The sequence below is a fragment of the Marmota monax genome, unplaced genomic scaffold (genome assembly GCF_021218885.2).
Source record: "Marmota monax isolate L192 unplaced genomic scaffold, Marmota_monax_Labrador192_F-V1.1 WCK01_AAM20220418_F8-fsc00127, whole genome shotgun sequence".
Taxonomy (NCBI): Eukaryota; Metazoa; Chordata; class Mammalia; order Rodentia; family Sciuridae; genus Marmota; species Marmota monax.
The window spans coordinates 4,958,716-4,969,599 of NW_026692894.1; the positions used below are offsets into that span (position 1 = coordinate 4,958,716).

The 10,884-nt window shown below is 48.9% G+C and overlaps 1 protein-coding gene across 1 annotated transcript; it reads left to right on the forward strand.

The window, feature by feature from the left end:
• The first annotated feature begins 1,769 nt into the window (after positions 1-1,769).
• Positions 1,770-2,324, forward strand: Tmem217b (transmembrane protein 217B). Its single transcript, XM_046450654.1, has one exon. The coding sequence runs from the start codon at positions 1,770-1,772 to the stop codon at positions 2,322-2,324; it is 555 nt and encodes a 184-aa protein (XP_046306610.1).
• The last annotated feature ends 8,560 nt before the right edge of the window (positions 2,325-10,884 follow it).

Genomic DNA, 10,884 nt, shown 5'->3' on the forward strand with positions numbered 1-10,884 from the left:
TCCTTGTCTAAAAAAAATAAATAAAATAAAAATCTGGAATACTGCTCAGTGGTGGAACACTTTCCTAGCACGTGCAAGACCCTGGATTTGATCCTCAGAACTGCAAAACAAACACACACACACAAACAAAATTTTAAAAACCAACCAAAAAAGAAGAAGAAGGAGAAGATGGAAGAAGATAGACAATGTTGCAGCCCAGGCCAAGGCTGGACGTTTGGATGCTCCCTAAGTCACGTGTGTGAACCCCTGTTCAGAAACTGTAGAATCTGGAGTCTGATGTCCGCAGGCAACAGCAAAGAATGCACCCATCCAAGAAGAACTGAGCCAGGTGCAGTACACACCTGGAATCTCAGCAGCTCGGGAGGCTGAGATTGCAAGTTCAAAGTCAGCCTCAGCCACTGAGCAAGGCCCTAAGCAACTTAGCCAGACGCTGTCTCTAAATAAAATATTAAAAAAGGGCTGGGGATGTGGCTCAGTGGTTAAGTGACCCTGGGTTCAATCCCCAGCACACACACACAAAAAAAAAAAAAAACAAGAAGAAGAATTGAACTTGCCTACCTGCAGAGGAGATACCCCTTCTCTCACTTTTTGTTCCCTATGAGTCCCCAGCCTATTGGCTGGTATTGCCCATATTTAGGATAGGTCTCCCCCACCCTCAGTTTGTGGACTCACAGGAAGGTACACACACACACACACACACACACACACACTCTCCAGAAATGCTCTTTACAAATTTTCTAAATGTCTCTCAACCTGGTCAAGTTGACAGACAAGGTTAACTATCCACCATGGAAACTTGTCAGTCAGAGAATAAGTGTGTGTTCCCCTCGTGTGTGATTGTGCCCCTTCCTTTTCCCTCACACAGTAGCTCACAAGGTGCTGAATGGAGAGGAGAGAGGCTTTCTGGGGAGCCTTCTGCACTGGGAAGTGTAAGGAGGGGATCCGGAGTGTAAGAGGGACATTTTGGTGGAGGTCCAGCCAACCCCAACCTTGGATCCTGTGTTATAAACGTTCAGCAAAGTCTGCCTGGCTCTGGGTATCTCCACCCTGGCTGGAGCCAACCTGTGGAGTTGAGATCTAACCAAGGTTGCAGCTGGAGGCCTGTCTGCTGGGCTCGCCTGGGTACCATCTTGGCCTGAATAGTAAGTCTTGCATTCATGAACCTTCCCCCATGCCACCCACTGCTGGCCCAACCCTGTGACTTGGGACAAGACCAAGGCACTCCCAGGGAACAAAACAGGACAATTCCATTTCTAAGGGTTTGGAAGGAAAGACAGGGGGAGGGTTAGGGGATGATCCCAAGCTCCAAGGAGGCAGAAGAGCTTCCTTTCTTTGGAGAAAACAAATTCACCAGAAGGGAGCCCTGAAATCCATCCCATCATTATTCCAGATACAGGAGCTTCCTAAGGCCCACAAGCCCGGAGCAATAAGAGCAGGGTTTTGTGGGGTTTTTTTTTTTTTTTTCCATCTTAAAGTAAAGCTGGAGTTGGGGCAGCAGAGTTGGAAGCTACCTTCGGATCACTCCAGGCCAGTGGTGCTTTCATTTCCCAGTGATGTGGTTCCCACAGCTGATTTGGTTACAGCAGGGATCACACCCATGTCCCTTGACCTCCATCTCATGGCTTGTCCACACAGCAGCATTGCTGTCCCCAACCCGAGTGGCCTGGAGCATTAAACTCAGGCAAGCTATGCTATCTTGTCATGTGTCCCCATATATATATATATATTTTTATCCTCTGCAGGCAATACTCCCGTGACCCTGGTATACAATGGATGTCAGGATGTTGTCCTTCCTGGTGGGCCTCTTCTCTGTCTTCAACACCATCCAGTTCATCATCTTTGACCTGAACCAGATGACGTACATCGGCTACCAAGACAAGTACAACATCTACAAGACCACCGACTCCCAGCTGGGCTCTTGGGTCATGAGAAACAGGCGGGTCATCAACACGGTCCTGTCCTTGGTCACTCTGGGCGTCAGCTGCTTCCTCCTCTACTGCCTCCACAACAACACCTACACCGGGCTGCCCATCTACGCCGTGTGGATCGTCGCCTACGAGTGCATCCACCTCTCCATCGCCCTGTTCATCCACCGGATCATCAAAAACCAGTTCAGGGAGCTGAGCCACTTGTACTTGATCTTTCAAGTCTCGAGAATGTTCCTGCACTTCTTGGGTCTGCCCTGCCTTGCCAAGCATGGCTATTCTATCTACAAGGACTCCTCCATCTCGGGCAAGTTAAGCCGCCGCAGGCGCTCCTCGGTCAGCACCATGGACTCGTGGTCCCGGGTCGGACCGGGAATGCTGCACCGCAAGTCAAACTAAGCCACGCCAGGAGCATGCGTTCCGAAGATGCTGCTTGCTCTTTCAGAGTTTTGGGGGTTTATGCATTGAGGAAGGAGAGTTCCTGGGGGAGGGAACTGCATGGGCCAATTTCTGGGCCTGCGAGGAAGGGCCACTTGTTTTAGCAGGAGTGATGTATTACCTTCCAGCTGACTTCACCATGGCATCGATGTGTGTTTCTGTCTCCTAGTCCCCTCTGCTCTCTTAGCTTCTAATTTCTCTGTTGTAGATGATCCAATGGATATATGGTTCTCCTGAGCCCTTTTGAAGCAGCACTGGCCAATAGATCTTTCTGGGCTGGTGGAAGTGCCCTTTATCTGTACTGTCCACTAGCCACAGGTGGCTATTGAGCACTTAGGGTGTGGCTCTTATAACCCGGCAATAAATTTTTAAATTTTTATTCCATTTTAATTAATTCCAATTTCAATAGTCACCTGTGGTGGCTCGTGGCTCCTCTAATTGGAGAGCGTGGTGAACTGGAGACTCAGTTTGCTTCTAGCCATAGAAAGGACCGACCCCTGCCGGCTTCCTATATCCCTCTCCTCCTCTCAGACTTTTCAGAAAGTAAAGTTTATCATGTTGGTTCATCACAACATGATGAAGAAGAATCCCCTCTTAAGGAAGCTCCAGTCGGGTGTGGTGGCGCACACCTGTAATCCCAGTGACTCAGGAGGTTGAGACAAGAGGATCACAAGTTCAAGTCCAGCTTCAGTAACTTAGCGAGACTCTGTCTCTAAATAAAAAATAAAAAGGGCTGGGGTGCAGATCAGTACTAAAGTGCATCTGGTGTCAGTCCTCAGTACCAAAAAAAAAAAATTATATATATCCAGACATTGCCAAATGTCCCTGAAGAACAAAATTGCCTCTGGTTGAGAACTACTAATTTAAAGAAATGCACCCCCAGCTGGGTGCAGTGGTGCATACCTGTAATCCCAGCGGCTTAGGAGGCTGAAGCAGGAGGACGGAGAGTTCAAAGTCAGACTCAGCAACAGCAAGGCACTAAGCAACTCAGTAAGACCCTGTCTCTAAATAAAATACAAAAAAACAGGATAGGGATGTGACTCAGTGGTTGAGTGCCCCTGAGTACAAAAAAAAGAAAAGGAATAAAGAAAGAAAGAAAAGCACCCCAGAGCTGAGAGCTGAGAGGTCACACTCTTACTAAAGGAGAGCCCCTTTCCCTGAGAGCCTCTTACATTCAACCACCTGTGCAATGTTTTGCTCCTGTTTTGTTTTCTTTTTTGGGACTGGGGACTGAACCCAGGAACCCAGAACACTTCACCACTGAGCCACCTCCCGAGTCTTTACTATTGCTTATTTTTTACTTTGAGACAGGGTTTTACTAAGTGGCTTAGGGTCTGCCTAAATTGCCGAGGCTGGCCTGGAACTTATGATCCTCCTGCCTCAGCCCCCTGAGTTGCTGGATGACAGGTGTGTGCCACTGCACCCAGCCCAGCACTCCAACTTTTAACAAAGTAAAAGGAGGGACCTTGAGGTGTCGGTGTAGCTCATTTACCTAGCACACATGAGGTCCTGCTTCCAATCCCCAGCACGGGAGGGGTGGGGTGGGGGTGGGGTGGGGTGTGGTGGGGGGAGGCTTCTTTTAGGATATTTCCTTTGTCCTCAAAAAATATTGAGAATGAAGTCAAGGGATGCTGTTTTGACTGCAGTTTTCCAAACCATGATCATCATGATAGTATCTCACTTTTACTGAACATTTATTTAATAACTGCAGGTGCTGTTCTAACAATTCCCCACCTCCTTCAACTTGTAAAAGATGCATTTGGACCTAAGGCAGTTCCCAAAATGACCACAAGGTGGCAGTCAGTAATAAGTTTCCGCTCAGAGCTGTTCCCCACCTGCCCCCAAACCAGATCCACAGGGAACTAATTTAAGATTTAGGGAGCCTGGAACTGATGACCAGGAGCTAATAGGGTGTATTTCTGCCCTGGTCTCAGGCATGATTTTCTTCTTAGTACCAGAAAACAATAAATCTGAGCAGATTTCTGGGTTCTGATTCCCCCACCCTATTTGGGGTGGCTGGAGTGGGCAGGTGGGGAACTGAGAAGACCTATGTCTTGGGGAGGAGCACAGAAGCAGAGTTCGGAGAATCAGCTCCACCACCAGTTACTTGATACAGGAACGTTTAAAACCCTCAAATATGGAGCTGTGTCCCCTCTCTACCAAGACTCCTCAGAAGCACTGTTGCCTCGGCTTCTACATTCTGCCCCCCCATTCTCTCTAGGCAAGCCTGCACCCCAACACTGTCAAGATGACCGCCCCACTGCCCATCTCCTAATTGGCTCTCCGCCTTCACTTACCTGTCCTCTCAGTGGCTTTTGGCTGGCTGACCCTGCTCTTTCCTGAGAACAGATTTCTCTCTTGGTCCATGGGACACCAGGACGGCGCTGTCTCCATGCTCATTCTCCTCCGTGACCTCCTCATCTTCCTGACCCCCAAACCCCGAGTGCTCCAGGCTCAGTCTTTGGTCCTGTCTTCCTCTTGGTCTCTCCCGCTCCCTGCCCACCTCAACCAGGCCGTCACTGAGAGGCCCCCTCTATGTCTCCAGCCCCAGCCTCTCCCCTGAGCTCCGCAGGTGTTTATGGAGTTGCTTCCTGGGGGAGTAGACCACCTTTAGCATCGCTCCCCACTCTCCTCACTCCCTGAACGTGGCTGGAACAGGAGATCCTCTAATGACAAAGAGAACACAGCAAAAGGGATGGAGGTCACTGCCAAGATCAGGTCACAAAAGGTGATGAGTGCTGCTCCCTAAGGAAAGCCAGCTCCCGTGTTGGAAGGATCCCCGAGCAGAGGCTCAGGGGACTGAACTGAAGACAGCAGCCCACAAGGCACTGAACCCTACCCACAGCCCCCCAGTGAGCCTGGAAGCAGATCCTCCTCCTCCAGTCAAGTCCCAAGGTAACTTTGACCCCAGCTGACATCTCGGCCACAAGGGAGAGAGCCTGAGTCACGCAGGTCTGTCCAAGGCCACTCTTGTTCCTGCCACAGAAGGAACAATTCTCCACCTAGCCACCAGAGGGAGACTGTTGAGACCTAAGTCACACCAGCTCCGGCCTCTGTTCATTCACCAGAGTGCCCACAGCTCAGCATAAAAACGGCCCCGTTCTTGCCATGTCACCCGAGGTACTAAGTAACCCAGTTCCCTGCCGTGCCTCCGATCTCTGTCGTCCTTCCTTCTGCTCAGCCACACTGGCCTCACACACCCAGCACATTCCAGTCTTGGGGCCCTTGCACTGGCTGTGCCTTCAGCCTAGAATATTCTTGCTCCAGATACTCACTGGCTTCCTTCAGGTCTCACTCCAAAGTCCTCTTAGCAGACCTGCCTCCTGCTGACCTCCGTGAGCCAGCCTCTGCCTGCCCCTTCCCATTCTTCTCTGACCCACTTGTCCTGCTTTTTATTATTACTTTTTTATTTTATTTATTTATTTATTTTTAAAAGAGAGGGGGAGAGACAGAGAGAGAGAGAGAGAATTTATATATATATATATATATATATATATATATTTTTTTTTAGTTTTCGGCGGACACAACATCTTTGTTTGTATGTGGTGCTGAGGATCGGACCCGGGCCGCACGCATGCCAGGCGACCGCGCTACCGTTTGAGCCACATCCCCAGCCCAGCTTTTTTATTTTTGAAAAAAAAAAAAAAAATTTTTTAGCCAAGCACAGTGGTGCACACATGTAATCCCAGAAGCTCAGGAAGCTGAGGCAGGAGGATCACAAGTTCAAAGCCAGCCTCAGCAACTTAGTGAGGTCCTAAGCAACTCAGAGACACTCTGGGACCTGAGTTGGGCTGGGGATATGGCTCAGTGGTTAAGTGCCCCTGGGTTCGATTTCCAGTACACATATTTATTTATTTATTTAGATTTTAAAATTTTTATTAATTTCATTTTTCCCCGCTGGTGCTGGGGATGGAATCCAGGGCCTTGCAGATGCTAGGCAAGCATTCAACTTTACTTTTAAAATTTTTTATGTTTTATTTTTTGATACTGGGGATTGAACCAGGGGTACTTTACCACATCCCCAGCCTTCTTTATTTTTAATTTTGATATGGGGGTCTCACGAAGTTGCTTAGGGCCTCAATTAAGTTGCTGAGGCTGACCTTGAACTTTTTATCTTTCTATCTCAGCCTCCCAAGTCAATGAAATTACAGGTGTGCACCACTGAGTTCAGCTTTATTTTATTTTAGTTTTTGGTACTGGGGAGTGAATCCAGGGTCACTCAACCACTGAGCCAAATCCCCATCACCCCCACCCTTTTGTGTGTGTGTGTGTGTGTCTGTGTGTGTGTGCGTATTTTATTTAGAGATAGGGTCTCACTGAGTTACTTACTAAGTGGCTGAGGCTGGCTTTGAACTTGCAGTCCTCCTGCCTCAGCCTCCAGAGCTGCTTTATTTTTTATTAGCACATATCACCTGCCTAACCATATATAGCTATCCCTCCCACCCCCAAAACATGGGAGCACCATGCTATTTTCCTAGAGCAACGCCCAGCACATAACAGATGCTTGATAAATACTTGAGGACACAGACCCTCGGCAGAACAAAGTGGCCGCTTGTCTCTGGTTTCCCAGCTGGTGAGAGGCTGCTCTTCCAGCATCTCCTCTTCCTACTCCTTTCCTCCCTCCCTCACTTCTGCAGTCCCTGGTGAGGAATCTAGAGAGTTCCAGGGAGTTCCATATAGGGTAAGATCGCGGCTTCCTTATTCCGCTTCTTTCCCCACTCTTCTTCCTTTGCACCAGCCACTGACGCTAGGAACACCACCGCCACCTCCAGCTCCTTCTCATCAAGTGTCAAGTAAGCCCTTTTATCGGTGCAGGTGTCCCCGAGAAGGGTGGCACTCAGAGCCCTCACTCACCCCGACACTGTCCCTTTGGGAAGGCTCTCTAGCCCCCTGGGCTGCTTTTCTCCCACCGTTGATTGCGGTATTACAAGCCTGAGCTGGCACCGGGCAGTCTCTTGGAAAGCACGCCCTAGCCCACATTCCAAAGCCTCCCAGCCTGGTGAGGGGACAGCTCACATGGGTCACTTGGACCCAGCATGACAAGTACTGGAGGAAGCACTGGGGTGCACAGGGGCAGTCCCCAACTCTCAGAGAGTGGAGAGTCAGGGAAGTCCTCCTGGAGGAGGACACCTTTAAGTCTTAAGTAAGACAGCGAGTTAGCCCTTAGGAGGGACAGGAGGAGAGGGGAGGGAGGAGACTGAGTTGCAGATACCCTGGGAGAGTGAGGCTCTCGGGTCTTATCAGACATTTCCACCTGCATGCGGCAAACAGTGGGGTAAAGAGGAAGAAGTGGACAAGGAACTTCCCCAGGGAGAGAGGGGTCTCCCCTTTCCCACGACCTCTGCTCTGAGGTGTCCATCACTAAGTGTTTCTGAACGTCCTTCCCACCTGAGAGCCACCACCTGTAACTCCAGGCCTCTTCCAGCAGCTGTGACCCTTGGAGGACACACTGTGCTGGCCTCTCTCCATGGCTCCAGTGTGTAAACACAGCCCTGCACGGAGGCCCTACTCAGGAGGCGGAGGAGGCCAGGGGAACCCAAAGGAGCCCCAGCAACCCAGCAAGACTCCTGGGGATTTAGTGAGACCCTGATCCAGAATAAAGTTTCTAAAAGGCTGGGGATGTAGCTTAGTGGTAAAGTGCCCCAAGTTCCATCCCCAGTACCAAAAAAATAAAATAAACTCTCCCATCAAGATTGCCTTTGCCTCTCAGAGATGTGTCTAAAGGGTGGCCCTAGAATGCCGCGGCTGCTGCTTTTTTTTCTTTTTTTGGAACCAGGGATTGAACCCAGGGGTGCTTAACTACTGAGTCGCATCCCCAGTCCTTTTTTATATTTTACTTAGAGACAGGGTCTCATTGAGTTGCTTAGGGACTCCCTGAGTGGCTGAGGCTGATTTTGAATTTAAGATCCTCCTGCCTCAGCCTCCTGAGCCACTGGGATTACAGGCGTGCGCCACCATGCCCAGCTAGAGTGCTTCTACTGTAAAAGGGGATTTTTTGGAGGGAGAATTAGGGGGTACTCAGGTATTCTCTGAGATATCTTCAACCCCAGCTAACATAGCTCTCCACTCTCCTCAATTCCTGAGAATACCTCAGAGAGAATACCTCAGGAGAATAAATCAGTACCCCTTCCTCCCCCCCCCAAAAAAAAGCCCCCATCACTGTGTCTTAAGCACAGGCATCACACCTTGTTTCTTACTTTCATTTATTCATTCATCCAAACACATGGCTTGAGGGCTGGGCTTGTGGCCAGCGGTAGAACACTTGCCCAGCGTGCATGAGGCCCTGGGTTCGATCCCCAGCACCACATAAAACACTAAATAAACAAAATAAAGGTACTGTGTCCATCTATAACTAAAAATATATTTTTTTAAATGCATGGCTTGATCCCATCGCACCTTGATCCGCAGGTGCCATGCCAGCGTGAATAATTTAGCATGACCCTGTCTCAAAGTAAGGTGAAAAGGATTGGGGAGCTGGGCGCGGTGGCGCACGCCTGTAATTCCAGCAGCTCAGGAGGCTGAGGCAGGAGGATCATGAGTTCAAAGCCAGCCTCAGCAACTTAGTGAGGCCCTAAGCAAATTAGTGAGACCCTGTTTCAGAATAAAAAAGAATAAAAAGGGCTAGATATGGCTCCATGGCCCAGCTCCCTGGGTTCAATCCTTGATATATAAAAAAAAAGAATTTGGGGTAGAGGTCACTGGTAGAGCACCCATGGGTTCAATCCCCAGTACTCAAAAATCTGAGGAAAGAGAGAAAGGCATGGCTTATCAACTATCTGCAAGGCGTCGCGCTAGGAAGTGACGCAAAGGTGAAAAAACAAGGCCCTGAATCAGGGAAAAAACAAAACAGACAAGGAGCAATTATCCCTGAAGGGTTTGCCCTCTGTTCTGGGGAAGGGATTAGTACATCTTCGGGTTAAGATGGGTCAGTTGTCCCGTGTTAGAGAGGACTCTACCCTGTTAATGTCTCCATTTGGAGATTAGGTACGGGTTTAAGGAGATGTGAATGGGAGCCCGGTTGACAAGGGGTGTAGCTGTGATGTCGATTTGGGGTGTCAACTTATCTGGATTCAGGGATTCCCAGATAGCTGGTGAAGCACTAATTATTGTCAATGCTGCAGCAGGTGCTGAGCTCATTTTTCTTCTGCTGAAAGGGAAACCTTGGTGGCTTGACATTGAATAGAAGACTGGGCTGTCGGGGGTGTCTCTCAGGGTCTTTCTGGAGGTTAGTGTGTGAGTCAGTGGGTGAGTGGGGGGGACCCACCCCCAATGTGAGCAGGCACCTGCCAATCAGCTGGAGGCCTGAAGGGAACAAGAGAATGAGGAAGCCGAGTTCTTGCTCTCTCTTACTGAGCTGGGATGCCTCTCTCCTCCTGCCAGGTTCTCTCTCTGGCCTTTGGACTCCAAGACTCCTGAGGCCTCTGACTTCAGTCAGAGAATTATATTACGGACTTCTTTGGTTCCAAGGACTTCGGACTCGGACTGAGCCCTGTTAGCAGCTTCCCTGTCCTGTAGCTGACAGATGACCTATCATGGGACCTAACTGAGTGAGCCAGTTCCCCTAGCAAATCCCTTGTCACTGCCAGGCACGGAGGCACACACCTGTAATCCTAGCAGCTCCAGAGGCTGAGGTAGGAGGATCACAAGTTCAGAGCCAGCCTCAGAAATTTAGTGAGGCCCTAAGCAACTTAGACCCTGTCTCTAAATAAGAACCAGGACTTATTTAGCTGAGGATGTGGCTCAGTGATTAAGCACCCCTGAGTTCAATCCTTGGTACCATGGGGCTGGGGATGTGGCTCAAGAGGTAGCGCGCTCGCTTGGCATGCGTGCGGCCCAGGTTCGATCCTCAGCACCACATACAAACAAAGATGTTGTGTCCGCTGAAAACTTAAAAAAATAAATAAATCTAAAATTCTTTCTCTCTCTCTCTTTAAAAATAAATAAATAAATAAGTTGTATTAAAAAAAAAATACCACTGAAAAAAGATGGCCTTATTTAAAAGACAGAAGAGCCAACCTGAAGGAGCTACCAACGGCCAGAGATGGAACTGCTTGAGCAACAAAATAAGTAACAATAATAGTAGATTCTAAAGCCAATAGAATTAAATGCATTTCCATGAGTCCATACTAATATAAATAACTCAATCAACAAAACTACCTCCTTCATTTAACTACATGAAAATATGAAGATTTCAAAACTCGGTAGCTGTGGGTATGCTTGAATGGTTATAGTTTGTTTATAGTAATTGAAACTAAAAATCCCTTGTGTACAGGACAACACTTAGAATAGAAGGTTAAAGTCCTGGTTCTTTTTTTTTTGGGGGGGGGGGGGCGGGTCTAGTACTGAGTCATCTCCCCAGCCCATTTTTTACTCTTTGTTTTGAGGCAGGGTCTTGGTAAGTTGATTAGGGCTTCACTAAGTTGCTGAGGCTGGTCTCCAACTTGTGATCCTCTTGCCTCAGCCTCCTAAGCCACTAGCCTCCAACTTTCCATCCTCCTACCTCAGCCTCCTGAGCCACTGG